This window comes from Dermochelys coriacea, chromosome 2, assembly GCF_009764565.3.
Source record: "Dermochelys coriacea isolate rDerCor1 chromosome 2, rDerCor1.pri.v4, whole genome shotgun sequence".
NCBI lineage: Eukaryota > Metazoa > Chordata > Testudines > Dermochelyidae > Dermochelys > Dermochelys coriacea.
The window spans coordinates 42,716,745-42,734,655 of record NC_050069.1 but is presented as its reverse complement, the minus strand read 5'-3'; the positions used below and the strand labels follow the sequence as shown (position 1 = coordinate 42,734,655).

Genomic DNA, 17,911 nt, shown 5'->3' with positions numbered 1-17,911 from the left:
CACAGCTCTACCTGTAAATGCTGGTTTCATATCGGATGTGATATAGGTGTCTTTTCTGGATAGACATATTGCTGCTCCATGGGAAAAAGGGTATTAATCTTGTGACAACTAGAAAGAGTGCAGTAGTTACAGGTCTGTTAGCATTTCTAGTCTAAATGCTAGCTTTCAGGAATTTCTCTCTGGGATAGACAGATTTGCTATCTGCAGAATCCAGGCAGGCAAAGGCAAAACCGAGTTAGGTTTTTTAAAAAACCTATTCCTATACCAATTAAAAAAAAAAACTGGGAAATTTTCTAAATAAAAAAAAAAAGCTATTCTACTGCAGTACTTCCACAAACCTAGCACTGGGGTAGTGAACTTGGCCAGAAAGTGAAACTGACTAGTTATTTCAGCATCCAAGTGTAACTGCCTCACCACAGTAAACAAACTGCATAAATTGGGTAAAGAAAATTAAGGCCATGTCTACACTATAAACTTTGGTTGAGGCAAGTTATGTCAGCATAAAGTGACAACTTAGTATGTCACTTGTGTATATGCATACTTGTCTCTTTGCATCGGCACTGTGCGTACACACCAGGAGTACCCCTGTATTCAACATTGGTGAGTCCTCATCTGGAGTACTGTGTCCAGTTTTGGGCCGCACACTACAAGAAGGATGTGAAAAAATTGGAAAATGTCCAGTGGAGGGCAACAAAAATGATTAGGGGACTGGAACACATGACTTATGAGGAGAGGATGAGGGAACTGGGATTGTTTAGTCTACGGAAGAGAAGAATGAGGGGGGATTTGATAGCTGCTTTCAACTACCTGAAAGGGGGTTCCAAAGAGGATGGATCTAGACTGTTCTCAGTGGTAGCAGATGACAGAACAAGGAGTAATGGTCTCAAGCTGCAGTGGGGGAGGTTTAGGTTGGATATTAGGAAAAACTTTTTCACTAGGAGGGTGGTGAAACACTGGAATGTGTTACCTAGGGAGGTGGTGGAATCTCCTTCCTTAGAAGGTTTTAAGGTCAGGCTTGACAAAGCCCTGGCTGGGATGATTTAGTTGGGGATTGGTCCTGCTTTGAGCAGGGGGTTGGACTAGATGACCTCCTGAGGTCCCTTCCAACCCTGATATTCTATGATTCTATGATACTTGTATTGATGCAGTGTGGTGCACCATGGGTGGGTATCCACTGGGCCAGTTTGGCAACACATGGTGGGGCAGAAACGAGTTGTGCAAGGGTGACTGGGAGCAACTGACTCCATCCCACAATGTCATCTATAGCAGGGGTGTTCAACCTTTTTCCTTTCTGATGCTCCCACCAACATGTTATTAAAAAATCCACAGCCCACCTGTGCCACAATAACTGGTTTTCTGCATATAGAAGTCAGGGCCGGTGTTAGGGGGTAGCAAGCAGGGCAATTCCCTGGGGCTCGACACCACAGGGGTCCCACCGAAACTACATTGCTCAAGCTTCGGCTTCAGCCCTGTGTGATGGGATTCAGAGCCCCGAGCTTCAGTCCCATGTGATGGGGCTTTGGCTTTCTGCCCTGGGCTCCAGCAAGTCTAACACTGGCCCTGCTTGTGGCCCCCACAGTGTGTCCCAAACCCTTGGTTGAGGGTTAATCTAGATTAATTAGATCCACTAATCTAGATCACATACTTTTTATGCATTTTTTCAAAATTCTACAGCCATATGAGGTCCTCCTCACTGTCCCCCATCACTAACAGAAGCATGGAGCCTATACAATTCTGCACTCTTGTCATAAGCATTACAAGCACAGGACACAAAATCCTCCAGTATTCGTAGAGCTACAAGAAGAGTTGAATCAGCGGGTAATATGATGATTTCTTGGAGGACAGATTGCTGTGGGACATAGTGAGAACAAATTCAATATTGTTGATGGTGTTCACTGAGCCGCTGCAGATGGTGGAGCACAGCTTCTGGACCTGAGCCTTGGTCTGCACTAGGAGCTGAGGTCGAATTTAGCAGTGTTAAATCAATTTAACCCTGCACCCGTCCACATGACGAAGCCCTTTTTTCCCCCGACTTAAAGGGCTCTTAAAATTGATTTCCTTACTCCACCCCCAACAAGGGGATTAGGCTTGCCGGGTCGAAGGCTAGGGGTACTATGGACGCAATTAGACGGTATTGGCCTCCGGGAGCTATGCCAGAGTGCTCCATTGTGACCGCTCTGGACAGCACTCTCACCTCAGATGCACTGGCGAGGTAGACAGGAAAAGGCCTGCAAACTTTTGAATTTCAATTTCCAGTTGGGTCAGCGTGGCAAGCTGCAGGTGAATGCAGAGCTCATCAGCAGAGGTGACCAAGATGGAGTCCCAGAATCGCAAAAGAGCTCCAGCATGGACCGAACGGGAGGTACGGGATCTGATCGCTGTATGGGGAGACGAATCCGTGCTATCAGAACTACGTTCCAGTTTTCAAAATGCCAAAACATTTGTGAAAATCTCCCAGGGCATGAAGGACAGAGGCCATAACAGGGACCCGAAGCAGTGCCCCGTGAAACTTAAGGAGCTGAGGCAAGCCTACCAGAAAACCAGAGAGGCAAACAGCTGCTCCAGGTCAGAGCCCCAAACATGCCGCTTCTATGATGAGCTGCATGCCATTTTAGGGGGTTCAGCCACACTACCCCAGCCCTGTTTGACTCCTTCAATGGAGATGGAGGCAACACAGAAGCAGGTTTTGGGGACGAGGAAGATGATGATGATGAGGTTGTAGATAGCTCACAGCAAGCAAGCGGAGAAACCGGTTTTCCCGACAGCCAGGAACTGTTTCTCACCCTAGACCTGGAACCAGTTCCCCCCCGTACCCATCCAAGGCTGCCTCCCAGACCCACGAGGCAGAGAAGGGATCTCTGGTGAGTGCACCTTTTAAAATAGTATACATGGTTTAAAAGCAAGCATGTTTAATGATTAATTTGCCCTGGCATTCGCGGCTCTCGTGGATGTACTCCCAAAGCCTTTGCAAAAAGTTTCTGGGGAGGGCAGCCTTATTCCATCCACCATGGTAGGACACTTTACCACTTCAGGCCAGTAGCACGTACTCGGGAATCATTGTAGAACGAAGTATTGCAGTACATGTTTGCTGGCCTTTAAACAACACGTGTTCTTTATCTCTGTGTTATCCTCAGGAGAGTGATATCATTCATGGTCATCTGGTTGAAACAGGGTGCTTTTCTTAAGGGGACATTCAAAGGTGCCCGTTCCTGCTGAGCTGTTTGCCTGTGGCTGAACAGAAATATTCACTGCTGTAAGCCACGGGGAGGAGAGAGGGATGAGGAGCTGGCCATGTAATGTTATGTATGTATGTATGTATGTATGTATGTATGTAATGTTAACAGCAAGGTGTACCGTGAAAGAGTGAACCTATTGTTCTATAAAATGTGTCTTTTTAAATACCACTGTCTCTTTTTTCCCCCCCACCAGCTGCATGTGTTTCAAGGATCACAGGATCTTCTCCTTCCCAGAGGAGAGTGAAGATTAGAAGGCGAAAAAAATGCACTCACAATGAAATGTTCTCTGAGCTCATGCTGTCCTCCCACTAGTATTGCAGGGATGGCTTTACATCAAGGAGAAACAAAAACAACTGTCACACAGAATGGCCCCCTCAAGGATTAAACTCAAAACCCTGCGTTTAGCAGGCCAACGCTCAACCCACTAAGCTATCCCTCGCTCTGGGTATTTCAGGCAGGACTGAATCTCCATTAAAGTTTTCAAGGGGCCCCGGCAGACCTCACCAAAACGATTGTTGGCCGTTGATTTCACGGAGGGAAGAGCAAATGAATACAAAACAAATCTGGTCTATTTCTTGTTTTGATCCACTCCATCTATCTTTTACATCTTTGGCTGGCAGCAGACAGTGCAGTAGAACTGCAAGCCATCCACATCTCCCGACTGCTCACCATAAGATAGTACAATAGGACTGCCTGCAGGACTAAAGAGAATGACCTGGTCGAGTCACTCCTAATTTAGTCCCTGCGCCCATGTCTGCCAGGCGCTCCTGACCAACCTTACTGAGGCTGCCAGGAGCACCTCGGACACCATGAGGATGGTTTTCAGGCCTATTGCACCATCTGCTGCCACCAGGCAATGGGTGGCTGCTGCTGTGTAGCAATGCAGTACAGCGTCTGCCAGCACCCAGGAGACATACGGTGACAGTGAGCTGAGTGGGCTCCATGCTTGCCGTGGTGTGACATCTGCACAGGTAACTCAGGAAAAAAGGCGCAAAATGATTGTCTGTCATTGCTTTCAGGGAAGGACGGAGGGCCTGACGACATGTACCCAGAACCACCCGCGACAATGTTTTTTGCCCCATCAGGCATTGGGATCTCAACCCAGAATTCCAATGGACAGCACAGACTGCGGGAACTTTTGGATAGCTACCCACAGTACAAAGCTCTGGAAGCCGACGCTAGCCTCGGTACTGTGGAAGCACTCTGCCGAGTTAATGTCCTTAGAGCATTTTGTGTGGGGACACACAATCGACTATATAAAAACAATTTCTAAAAAAACGACTTCTATAAATTCGACCTAATTTCGTAGTGTAGACATACCCTAAGAAATGAGCACTGTCTGGTTGGATCACATTATAATGAAGGCATGGGATAATAAGCAGTGGCTGCAGAACTTTCAAATGCACAAGGCCACATTCCTGGATCTGTGTGCAGACCTTGCCCCAGCCTTCCAGTGCAAGGTGACCAAAATGAGAGGTGCGTTGACAGTGGAGAAGTGAGTGGCGATCGCACTGTGGAAACTTGCAACACCAGATTGCTACCAATCAGTCGGGAATCAATTTGGAGTTGAGAAATCTACCACCGGAGCCATTGTCATGCAAATATGCAGGGCTATTAATAGAGCCTGCACAGATACAAAAATGCATATCCACATCTGATCTGCGATCTGCAAAAATTGTCTATGGATATCTGCATCCGCAGATTTGCAGGCTCTACTTACCATGACTGGGCTGAGGCTCCAAGACACTCCCATGCTGGAGCCCAGTTGGGAGAGGCGTGTGGGTCACAGACCCTCCACCTGCCCTCAGCCGGGCAGGGACACAACCAGAGGCTGCTCTAAGCCCTCCCCCCAACCCCAGGCAGGTGGAGGGTCCACCGCAGCTCCACACAGCAGCCGCCCAGCTCTTACTGTGGCCAGGCTGCGGCTCCAAGCTGCCCCCACCCCAGACGGGGCCAGGTCAGGGAGAGTTGCACCGTGGGGAGCCTGGGTCCCTCCACCTGCCCTAGGCAGGGCACCTGGGGGGTAGGGACACAGGCTGGACGCTGCTTGAGCCCTCCACCCAGGGAGGGTGGAGGGATCCAGGCTCCCCAAAGCTGCCAGCACAGCTTTCCCCAACCCAGCTCTGGCCAGAGGCAGCTCGTAAACTGCAATTCTGCTAGGTTTAGTTATATCAGTCTAGAGAATTGAGTAAGCCATTTTAGCAGGTGGGCATGACATACAGATCAGGCTCCTGGAAAAGGATGCAAGTAGCCCAAATCTTTCCAGCTTCTTCATTTGTTTTCTGTCCTCTGCTAGTCAGACTCGCTCCCACAAAATAGCCAGGTAGAAGAATTTTGTTGTGACTTAACTGCAGTTTCTCATTCTCAGAGTAATTTCAAGCACATGTTCCCACCTACCTAAATGTCACAGTTGTAGGGTTCCCAGTCTAATAAATGTTTTTGAATTTTTATTCTACCTTTCTGAGCAGTGGCAGACTTAGATCTATGTGACTGTAGGATTCCAACTCGCAGGGGCCCCACACCTAGCCCCCACAATCCCGATTCCCCTCCTTAGTCTGGACTGACTCTGGCAAGAGCAGTCTGCTGCACAAACCCAGGTATAACTGCATCTCTCTGCAACCTGTTTAGAAAGCTGCACTTTCTTGCTGACTTATTTCCTGGTTAATGTAGAGGTGGCCGACATCAGCAAGTGTAGATCCCACAAACAGGTGGGGAAGCAGAAGGAAATCTGACACGGGAATGGTGGGGGCACAGAAAGGCTTGGGACAACCAACAGGTTTGTAGCACAGGTGCAAAGAAATTGGGTGGCTATAGATGAGGAGGGAGGCATTTTCTGTGGATTTTCACTTAGAGCCCTGCACACCAAGCACCAGCTCCACATTTGAGATTTTAAAGCATTTACATGTTAGACCTAACAAAATCCCACTGTAATATTTACCTATTTTATAGATGGGTAAATCGAGGTAGAAGGGATTGGATTTATGTGATTATAGTTAGCAGGCATAGGATTAATGGGTCATGGGCATGTTTCATGAAAGACCTACCTTGTCTCTAGCGCCTCCATGTCTACAGCAAGAATGTATGGATTTTGGGTCAGGAATGGCCCCAGCTGATTATCTTCTACACCCACATCCTTAAGAAACAAAAGCCTTTTTCTTATATCTTTTTCAAAATCCAGTCTCAGTAGGAGTTGGCCTGCATTTGGACGTTTTTCCACTTTGGACAAATCAACTCCTACAGCAAATAAATCACAGACACTACTTTAGTTGAATGCTTAGTTAAATGAATTATGAGGAAGAGATTCATAAGAAACATAAGTACATGCTGCACTGCATGTATGAAGTCTTGAATACAACTTTTGTGCATATAGCCAAAATATTTTGATTGCTCAAGATATTGTGGTCACAATAACTTGTATATTCAGAAGAGAACTGAGATAAAACAAGCTCTAAATTCTTTCTAACCCAAATTTTGGTAGCAAAATTCCAATAGTTTAGTTTATGCTTTGAAGAAAAAGACAGCAGGTTTCAGTATTGTAATCAGAGAAGTTAAGCACAGTAAGATGCATTTCTCACCATATTCTGAACTGTACAATGTGCAGGGATCTCATTTTGTTTGCTCAGAGGTATGTGGAGGAGAGTATCTCCCAACTCTTTCTTATAAGGGCACAGTAAATGAGGGGGAAAATTTTATTGCAAAGTGCCTTTGGTTATCAACCCAAATAGCTCTCATTATTAGACTGTTAGCCAAAGGCAATTCTAATCCAAAACCCACTTGCCCCAACAATTCCACTTCTTTCTCTGGACTTTATTCCACACTGGAATGTATAACTTTTTGTCTGCACTATTGTGTCATGCACTAACTGGCCTGTATGGACCCTGCTGCCACACAAAGTTCCCTAGCGTGCTCTAATGTAGTCCCATTTCAAAGAGTACTACGTGAATACACACTAGAGAAATTTTAGTTCATGGCAGCAGGGCCTACACAGACCATTAGCACATGGCACATTAGTGAGGACTAAAATCTACAACTGTCTGGTACAGTGTAGACATCTCCCCTCCCACAAGTCATTTCTGTATTCCATGCATTTCTTGAACTTGAAGAAGGTTGGAAGGGAAGGGAAGGAAAAGATCACCTTGACTTCAGGAATCTTTTTTTCTCCGATTTATTTTTGAGAGAGCCAAGATTTTCCCCATTTCTCCTGCCCTGCCTCTTTAATTTTTCTCACTTCTAGAGCCCTGCATGATGGTAACTTTCCTTCCTACCCAGAAGAAAAAGTTGCAGCTTCTCCACAGCCAGTTAACATTTCTTCAGTGAGCCCAGAGGGATGGAGGCTGCTAGAGTATAGCAAAGTGTTCCTTACCTCCAGGAGCTGCCCTCTCAGTGCTCCTAGCTAGATCAACAGCTGAGGAACACGGAGTCTGTCCCAAACTAACATACATTGCTGGTAAACCACATAAACAGACTCTACTTGTGTTCACTTGTCCTGCATCTCTCCCCTCTACCTTGGATTGTGCGTTGCTACACTTATAAAATTACGATTTGCAAGTTTACTGCTAAATCAGTAAGATCAAAATATAAACTAAGGAATACTCAACACACCAAGCACAAATAGTCTGCCTAAACGTCATTACACTTACCCAAAAGCACTAACTTGCTCAGAGTTTCTGAACGATCAACATAATCTCGAAGTGTGAAAGAACCAAGGGGAAGGGGTGGCTCAGCTACAATCTGCACAGCTTCTTCTTCAGAGATTTCCTCCAAAGCAGATGAAGGTGGTGTATCTTCCCAAACTAGAAGCCATTAATAAGAGAATTGTTAATAGATTTTCTTGACAAACTGTTAGAATTTCCAGTATCTTCCAAGTCGGTCTCAAGAACTAGAAATTAAAGTATTTTCAAAATATGATTTTACTTATGTTGTTGCTTTCACTTGTTTAGGGAGTTTCTTCTGTGAGGCAACTATGATTACCAGGCAACAGGAAACATAATTAGCTGTAATGTGACAAAATCAAAGGACTGATTCTTTCCCTAGCTCAGCCAGGACTTCCTGCTAATCCTGCAAAAGCTTTTTTGAATGCTTAACTTTAAGCATCCAAGTGGTAATATCATGTGCTTAAAACTAAGCATGTGTGCAAGTGTTAGCAGGACTGGGACTTTACAGTGCAACTTGGGCAAGTCACTCAATCTTTGCTTCAGTTTCCCCATCAAATATGGATAATATCAGATCCCTAGCTGGTGAAGCACCATTAATAGTTGGAATGTATGTTAAGGTCCTTGGATTGATGCTGCTGTAGCAATATCACCAAAAAGCTTCCCAATAGTGAGATCTATTGAATTACGTAGTAGTCACTCAAGAGAAGTGGTAAAATCCACATCAATTGAGACATTTAAATTTATAAAGGCCTGGAGAATATTAGCACATCTCTGTGCAATAGCCCTGTAAGGTAGAGAACTACTGCTATCACTGTTTAACAGATTAGGAATTTAGATACAGAAATAGTGACTTAGCCAAGACTGAACACAAAGTCTGTAGCAGAGCTCGGAACTGAACTATACGTCCTGATTCCCAGTCTAGTACCTTAACCACAAGGCAATCCTTCTCACTTCTGGCTGATTTTTTAAAACCTATTCTTGTTACAGTAATTTGAGGTCTGTCTTGAAACAGGTAAAAAAAACCACTTCTCTTTTCCATTGTGTACACTTGTCAGCATATTTCACATACTCTGTTTCAAAGTTTCTCCAATTGTGTGGGTCTTTCACACAGCAATAAGGGAGAAACTTCTTTTTTGTTATTTAAAAAATAAAAAATAAAACTGAAAAACTACAAAACTGGCAAGGACATTCAGGACCAGTAGAGTCCCTAAAACTGTATCTTTAAAAAAAAAAAAAAATCCATTTAGTAGATGTGAAGTGGATGGTGTCCCTCTAACAAGGTTTTATATGTCAACACTTCAATTTTTCAGTACTGATAGCTGGATGTTTCTACTAAAACTAGCATGCATAGCCAGTGTGGCTAGACAGAATAAAAGGTAGAATTATAAGTTATATCATCCATCTGCCACTGCAGAATTGTTCCTCATATTTTCTCATACTTCGTAGAGTCTAGTTTTAAATGCCCTAAGAGTTGAGATATGGCCTCTAGCAACTCTATTCCAGAGTCTAAACAGAGCTCTCGCTGTGACAGAGTTTTAGATGATTTTCCAGCAGAAGTTTCTTTTTTCTCCACTTCATCCTAATATACTTGTCTGCATTTCTGGGACCAATTCAGCCCTGGCATAAACAGACAAAACTCCATGGAAGTTGGAGTACCTCACAGACTGGTTGTAGGGCTTAATTAACGTCTACAAAACACAAAGTCCTGGTCCATGCTAGAAAAGGTACCTGTTGCTCGAGAATATATACGAGAGTTGCACATTATATGGGTCATTAAACAGCTTGCTACACTTCCACCTATTTGCACCTCTGACTGCAGAATATCTGTTTTGATACACTCTGGATGAAAGCCAACTCATCTAAACCAGATTTAGATGTTCTTTGCACTACAGTCACAGAGGACCCAATCCTTCTCAATTGTACATGGGGTTAGCTGCAAGAATAGGCCAGACAAGTCAACACAGTGTAGGAAAATCACTTTTTCTAGCATTCCCCATTTGCAGAAGGAGAAAATGGTTTGTCAAAGGACACAGAAGGAGTCTTTGACAGAACCAGACTAAAACTCAGTTTCCTGGCTCCTGGTACTATGCTCATAGCCCACCTCTCGGCCGTGTGGGAGAGAGGCCTGAAAGCAGTATCTAAAACAGTTTAAATGATTAGTGTGTTTAAACGACTGTTTTAACACAATAATTGTTTTACATACATTGTTATGAGTGATATAAAAGGATTAAAACAATCTCTAATATCTTATTTCACAGTTGCAGGTAAATGCTACAAGAAGAATAAATATTCTCACAGTACTTCCATAGCAATTTTTCTGCATACATATTAAAAACCCTTTTCAGAGGTTGTTTTTTATTATCCTTATTTAGGGTCAGGGCACAGAGTTGTTCAGTGGCTTGCCCAAGGTCACACAATGAGTTTGTAGCACAATGGAGAAGAGAATTCAGGTCTCCTTACCACCAGTCTGATATTCTGATAAGACAACTAAGCTTCTGACTAGATTTAAAAAGCAATCAATATGGTTTTGGATCAAATACTTGTCTTATGTGACAGAAATCCTATATTAATACTGGGGTTCAAACCGAGTGAAACTTGTAAAGACTGTCCAAATGTGTCAGCATGAGCAGGATTGAATGAGTTAACAGCCAAATGTCAAGTTTAAAGCAGGATTTTCAGTACGGAACAATAGAAGTTCCGACATCATGCTGCCAAAATGAGAATGCTTAGGTGGACGCTGGTAAGATAGGCTACACAATAAAAAGGCATGAGCCCTCATCACAGAAAAGCAGAGGAAGTAACGAGTGAGATGAATGAGTCAAGCGAGACAAGACGTGGGATATGCTGGCTAAAGAGTATATGAACTAGTAGCTGTGGGATATGAGGAATACCTAGAAAAAAGGTGGTTTGAGATGCTGAAGGAGGACGTGAAGGTTGGTGTCAGCTTGTTAGATGCACTAGACAAGAATGCTTGGAGACTAAGAGCCAACAACACCGAACTGATGGGACACGGTGGACTTTAAGTTAAATTCAAGTTCTTAATATTTCTTACCTTCATATAATGTTTTTGTATCTGAGCTGGGTATTACTTCTGCTTGCTGCTGGTAGTGGTTTACTGGAGAAAGAAAGTTTGTTTCTTCAGAAAGTATCTGTCCATTACTTAAGTTGGTGGACTGTAAACGGCTCCCCAAAAATACAGATCTGTAGGTCTTCAATCCACGCTGAAGAAAGTGATTATCAGTGCACAGGAAAGATAGAACTGAAAGCTCATGCAACTGCATCCACGTTCTGTGAGTTTTTCTCAGTTGCTGAACAGAATTAGCACTACTACTTGTTTTCAGTGACAAGTGCCATATGCGTATCTGACGACCCCAAAAAGCCATCTTCTACATAAATATGTTCCCTGCTAAGGAAAAAGAGCACTTAATTATAGGGAGAAAATGGTCAGGAATAAAGCACTGCATCTCACTATTCACACAAACTAGGTCCAAAGTTTAGGAAGCGGCTTTGTCAAAATTAAAGCAGAAGTAGGTCTGTGCTATCTAATATCATTCAGTTGCCTTGTGAATTTACAAATGTGATACCCTAGAAAATACATAATTGAATAATAAAAAATTTAAAATCTTGAACAGACATTGTTTGCATTAAGTGTGTTAATTCTCAATCATCTGTTTATGAAAAAAAAGAGAATCAGGGCACCACAATGTCAAGTCTGTTCCTGGGGCACTGCCAGACTGTCCTTTGGTTCTGTGTTTGTACAAGCACATAGCACAGGGAGGTCCTGGTCCACAACTACAGCTCCTAGGTGTTATGCTAATATACATAAATTGATTACAAGAGTAACACGTTTAATCTGGTTATGAGCATGCAATTAATACTGTATCTTGAAAGACAAGGCAGCTCCCCCTAGCCCAACAGGTACATTGCTCTCTTAGGCTATGGCTACGGTAGAGAGCTTACAGCAGTGCACCCCCAACGCAGCTACATCAAGGGGAGAAGCTCTCCCGTCCACGTCGCGCAGTCCACACCAGTGCTTAAGTCAGTGTGACTTGTGTCACTGAAGAGGGGTGGCTTATTCACATGCCTGAGCGACACAAGTTATTCCAAGGTAAGTGGCAGGGCAGACACACTACTATGTGTTCCCGCCCTCAGGCGGATCCTAGAGCTAGGACCGTGCCAAGGGTTCCCAGGGACACATGAAGTAGGAGCACCCAGCAGACCTAGGGATAAGGCAGCGCTTGAAGTGGTCTGGAAAAAAAAAAGCAGGAGGGCCTAAGATAACCCCAGCCAAAGGAAGGCGTCATGCACAGGAATCAAACACTTCACAATTTCTTGTATTACAGAATCACACGCAACCGTTAGCTCATAAAGCTCCTTACAAATATTGACGGTCACTGTTTTTAAGTGAGACAACAGGCCTCAGACAAGCAATTAAACCCCAAGACGTTCTAGGACTAGGGGGCGCCCGGCGGGGGGCGCAGGGACGCTCAGACCGCGCCTGGGGTGCTGCCTCTGTCCTCCCTGGCGCGTCCGCGTCCGGAGCCCGGCTCTGAGCCCGACCCTCCGAGGTGCTGGGCTGGGGGAGCCCCGGCACAGCCCGTGCCCCTGCGGCTTCCAGCGCGGCTAGCCTCGCCCCCAGGCACAGGCCCTACGGCGCTCAGCGGAGGGCGGACTGAAGCCCGCTCCCAGAGCCCCCTAGCCCAGCCCCAGCCGAGTGACCACGCCGGGGAGGGACTCACCTGAGGAGGCGGCGGCGGCGGCGAGGCCTTGTGCCGCGCCGCGCCGCTGGCTCCTCCTCCTGCCGCCCCGCCCCCTCCCGGCAGGTCTGCGCGCAGCTACCCTGCCTCGCCCAGACTGCGGAGGCGCTTCCTGCCGGGCGAGACCATCTGCCGGCGGCTGGGGGTGGATACGCTCTTCCCTCTCCCCGCGCGGCCCGGCCGCTCCCTCCCCCGTGCAGTAATTCCCCCGCCTCGCCGCGGCCTGGTCCCAGCGCCTCTTCCGTCCCGCGCGCCCAGGCCTCCGGGCGGGGAGAGCGCCGCTCCCTCCCTAGCAGCTGCTGAGCGGAGCAGGCGGCCGGGCCGGGCCGGGCGGCGCCGCGCGATGGCTTCCTGCGTGGGGAGCCGGACCCTGAGCAAGGACGATGTGAACTACCGGCTGCACTTCCGCATGATCAACGAGCAGCAGGTGGAGGACATCACCCTGGAGTTCTTCTACCGGCCCCACACCATCACCCTGCTGAGCTTCACCATCCTCAGCCTCATGGCCTTCGCCTTCACCCGGTGCGCGGGGCGCAATGAAGGGGGGGAAGGCGGGGGCTGGGCGGGAGAAGCCCAGAACGAACAGGGGAGAGGGAGGGACTGGAGAGAGCCAGGGCAGGTTACTTAGCTAGGCGTGAAGGTGGCTAGGCTAGGCGACAGGCCGGTAGCTCAGGGACTTGTGGAGGCGCAGCGAGCTGGGGGACAGCCACGCCGGGATGGGTTGGTCCCCACCAGGCGCCAGGTTTTCTTTAAAAAAAAAAATATGGCCACAGAGGGACTGGAGTTTGCCCTCCCCCTTCTCCCCCGATGCTGTCAAGGCATCCCTGCCAAGTATTACTTCTATCCATAAATACCATAAAGAGAAGGAATTTTTTTTTGCCTTTGGAAAGCACCTGACTGCAGCAGGACAATGCATCCTAGACCATCATACTAGGGCTTTATTCAAACTGGCATTCATTCACTTTGCCTGATGTTTTTTATGCACGGTGTAAATCTGAAGTACAATCATTTGTGTTTGCTGTATGTTGGGTTATGGACCTGAGATCCTCATTACTGAATACATATTTTGTGTCAGACTCTCAAATTCAGATTAATTAAAGTGCTGATACCATAGATAAAGACAAGGCATCTCTTGTGATAGTGATACCAGTCCCTTTTATCATGACAGAAGACAATGCTGTTAAGTCTATTGTACGTTTCTTTTTCCTATTTCTTGATGGAGAAGGTAGTGTACGGGGGAGGGGGGTTGTTTTGTTACCATACTCACTGGTAAATTTATTCAGGATTAGTGAGAGTGAGCTGTAACAGATCTTATCAAACCATAGCTGTGTCTTCAAAATTTGGTTTAGTAGTAGTATCAAGTAAGATTTTGTTTTGGCCTTTTTTAATAAGCTTAATCCAAATTACAATGTGTCTTATAAAGTATTATATTTCTATCAATATATAGAGTATCAAGTACTAGAAATGATTCATATCCTTTTTTAAAAACAAACAAAAAAGCTTGCTCTCAGTACCATAAAGTCTAACTCTGTTTGATTTTTTCAGTGTTATTTAGTTTCCTACCATGATTTTATAAACCATCAGTTGAAATCTTCATTGGAAATCAAACATAGTTCTCAAGCAGTCTTCTGGGACTTATTTTTATTAAATAAAAAAGTTATCAACTACACCATTTCTTGTATAGCATCACATCTTTTGTTTATTGAACGCTATTGTTTTATGCAGATCTCAGATGAACCTGGGAAAAGATCTTCTGTTGGATGCAGCAGCCAGATCCATCCTTAGTTTTGGGAACCTGGTAGTGGTTCTTCATTAGGATCTCAGGAGACAGAGGTCACAGTCCTGAAGTTGGCAGAGCAGGGTGGAGCTAGACTTCAGAGAGGGGTTTCTTCAATGTGGAAAAGCTAACAAAGTAAATTTGAATGGGTGTTTAATTGCCTAATTTGCCTATGTTAGGCTTTTCTAATGTATCTGTCACCTAAATATTCAGGACAACTGCTGCACCTGCCTTGTTTTTCCTGTTGGATAAGCTGGTCTCTGGCTTCCCACCTCCAAATCTGTTGCTATAGCTGGGATTCCTATTGACTATGCTCCACTGTTTCCCTTTTCTCCTCTGGGGAGGAGGATATGGCTTTCATTTAAATGAGAGGCAACCAACAAGGAGGCAAATGGCAACTGAGGGACGGTTGCTGGGGCACTCCTTTGTGAAGCACACACAGCAGCACTTAATGGAGGTGACAGGCTGTGTTTTAGTAAAGCAAGAATAGGATGCAGGACTGTGTTCTCCCACTGCCTCCACCCACGTAAAACATTCCCATCCCCTCAAAACACCAGAACAGTGCTGATTAAACCAACATGTCTGGGGCATCCTATCTTTTGGTTTTGTATGGGGTTACAGCTGCACCCAGACCCCCACCCCACTGAGCTCCAGCCAGCTGCACCTGGATCCTCACTGACCAAGCCCCACTCCCTCAGCACCTGGACACCCCCGCCCAAGCCACTTGCATCCAGACACCCCCGTACCCCTGCTGAGCCCCAACCACCTTCACCTGGACCCCTTGCAGAGTCCCATTGCCCCCGTTCATCCAGATCCCCCCCACACCCAGATTGCCCCACACAGAACCTTATCCCCACACACTAAGGCCCTTCACCCTTGGATCCTGCTGGGCTGAGCCTGCTTGCCCCAACCTGGTGTGCCTGGCATGGAGAGGCAGGGCCACAGGGTGTTTCTGGGCAGGCCCGGCCCTTGCACCTTACCCTGACATAGTGCAGCCTCACTGCTGAGTCCATGTGCTGGGATGTGCGGGGCTTTAGGGTGATCTCCCACCTCCATGCAGCCAGTGGCCTGTGTTCCCCACTGCCATGCTGGAGCCTCCACATTTATTTATCAACAAATAAAATTTGCAGAATTTTAAAATATTGTTTGCAGAATTTTTATTTTTTTGGCACAGAATTCCCTCAAGAATACATTTTCTTATTATTGTTTGTTGTGACAGTCATTTTGTTTCCCTGTGCCTGCACCTTCCTCTCAGGATTCCCAGCAACACCTCTTCCGAACAAACACCATAGTCTCTCTTCTAGCTCAGAAGCAGTAACCAAGCTGTGACTCACATTTTTTCTTTCCTGCCTCTGGCAGGGGGACAGGATAAACATTCTTTTAAAAAGTGTAACTGTATTAATCCCAAAATGAACTAACTAAAGCAGTAACTTTTGGCTTTCTTAATCAAGGCTTTGACTATCTAGTAGGCAGTAAGTAAAGAGGATGTACAGAGAAAAAGATGTTAAAGATTAACCACAATACTCAGGATCTTAGAAATGTGGGCAGGAGGGGGAGAATCTGATCTGTTCGTGTAGTGACCAAAAAAGAAAACAAAATGCTTTATAAGGCTCAAATCTTGATCTGTACAAAGCCAAATATACTTGCTGCTACATTAGGCTTAACTTAAGAGACTTAGTCCACCCTTCTCTAGTGTATGTGGCTAGGTTGCACTGAATTATGCAGCTATTTTACTTGATTATTAAATCGTTCAGTAGCTTTCATTTTTATGGAAAACATTCTACCAGACATTACTAAGTGAAAATAATGAATGTGCATTGTTATGTGAATTTGTAGCAGAGGACTACCTCCTGTGTATGCTGAGCCATTGTGAATCTGTGGGTTGGCTGTACTAAGACAGGGCAGCAGCTCTGATCAAGGCGGAACTCCTGGAGGAGCACAGGGAGCCCAGTGCTAGGGCAGAATTCCTGTTTTTTAGCTAGTCATGGAATGACTCTAAGACATGCATGGGTGGCACTATAACCAGGAAACTGACACTAGTAAATCTGGATAGAACGGGGAAGATTAGAGAGACAAGGTGAATGAGGTAATATCTTTTATTGAACCAACTTCTGTTGGTGAGAGCTTTACTGTGGGACTCTGCCAAATTCATGGTCCATTTTGATCAATTTCAGGGCTAGAGGGTTTTAAAATTGGTCAATTTCACATTTTCAGATGTTTACATTTGAATTTTCAGGGTGTTGTAACCATATGGTTCCTGAGCCAAAAGGGGTTGGTGGGTGGGTCACAAAGCTGGTGTAGGGAGTTGCGGGATTGCCACCCTCAGTTCTGTGCTGCCTTCTCTGAAGGCAGTAGCTGTGGAGCTTCCTGCAGCCGGGGGAGATTCCCGGAGGTCGAGGTCGGTCTGATCTCCCCTGTGCTGCTGGGAGTCTTCAGAGCTGGTACAGCCATGAGCTTCCTGCAGCCAGGGGAGGTACCCAGACATGGGTCTGATCTCCCGCTGAGAGCAGCTGTTCAGGGGAAGAGGAAGTTCTGTCCCACCCTAGTCCTGTCCCACCCCACCCCACCCCAGCAGCTGGAGCCTGGTGAAGAGTAGGAGCCCCAAGCTGGGGCGCCCCAGCCCTGCCCCTCCAATAGCTAGATTTCATGGGGGAGATCTGATTTCACAGTCTGTGACGTGTTTTTCACAGCCATTAATTTGGTAGGTCCCTATTCGTGTGCAGTTTGGGGGCTTCACATGGCAGTAGCCTTCCCATGGCAGACCTGACCTATCCAGGGCTTAGACGCTTCCCGGGTAGGAAAGGCTGCTGGGGTACTCCACTGTAGTGTAATGTATTCTTCTTCTTTATTTGAATTACCATAGTACTTAGGAGCTATTGTCATAGACCAGGACCCTAATATGCTAAGAGCTGTACAAACACAAAACAAAAAACCTGTTCCTGCCCCAAAGAGTTTACAATCTAAGTAGGAGATTATGCAGCACTTTGGAAGAGGGGAAAATTATATGTTCCACATCCTTGGGTAGGGCGAATCGGGGCAACCTCTCCAGGCCCTACGCTTTAGAGGACCCTGCAGGCCAGTACGATTGGCCGGCGCAATCAGTCCCAGAAGAGACGAATCTGTCACTTCCGCCCCAGGCCCCACCCGCCCCCTAGGGATGGCCCTGCCCACATTTATAATCATGCATCTGAGGCTAAATGTTATTGCAAACACTAAAATACAGTACTATTTCCTCACTGATCCCATCCTGGCAATTATTGTGGGGCAAATTATACTGCTGCAGATTCATTTTTGAACCATCCTGAAATAAGATACCCTTCCTTCACCATGCACAGCTTAATCCATTGTAAAACTAGAAAGAAAATCTGACGCTAAAAGGAAAGTAAGAAATAATGGAATAGATTACTGTGCATTGCATATTGGTACCTAGATACATTCATGATGAGTACATAAAAATATTTAGTTAAAAGCAATAAGATTTTAATC

General features: G+C 45.9%; 2 protein-coding genes across 7 annotated transcripts in view; one reads left to right on the top strand and one right to left on the bottom strand.

Moving 5' to 3' along the window:
* The window catches only part of MTERF3 (mitochondrial transcription termination factor 3), a 38,694-nt gene extending 25,928 nt beyond the window's left edge, over positions 1-12,766 (bottom strand). The window contains exons 1-4 of one of the 5 annotated variants that reach the window (XM_038388508.2): positions 12,631-12,766; positions 10,944-11,297; positions 7,877-8,029; positions 6,281-6,470 (exon numbers count right to left, since the gene is read on the bottom strand). In XM_038388508.2, the coding sequence (XP_038244436.1) occupies positions 6,281-6,470; positions 7,877-8,029; positions 10,944-11,274 (674 nt within the window). In that variant the 5' untranslated portion in view covers positions 11,275-11,297; positions 12,631-12,766. The other 4 variants (XM_038388509.2, XM_043507568.1, XM_043507569.1 and 1 more) reach the window with 4 other exon arrangements.
* PTDSS1 (phosphatidylserine synthase 1) overlaps positions 12,691-17,911 on the top strand; it is a 54,959-nt gene continuing 49,738 nt past the window's right edge. The window contains exon 1 of one of the 2 annotated variants that reach the window (XM_038388505.2): positions 12,691-13,170. In XM_038388505.2, the coding sequence (XP_038244433.1) occupies positions 12,992-13,170 (179 nt within the window). In that variant the 5' untranslated portion in view covers positions 12,691-12,991. The remainder of the gene's footprint in view (positions 13,171-17,911) is intronic. The other variant, XM_043507567.1, reaches the window with a different exon arrangement.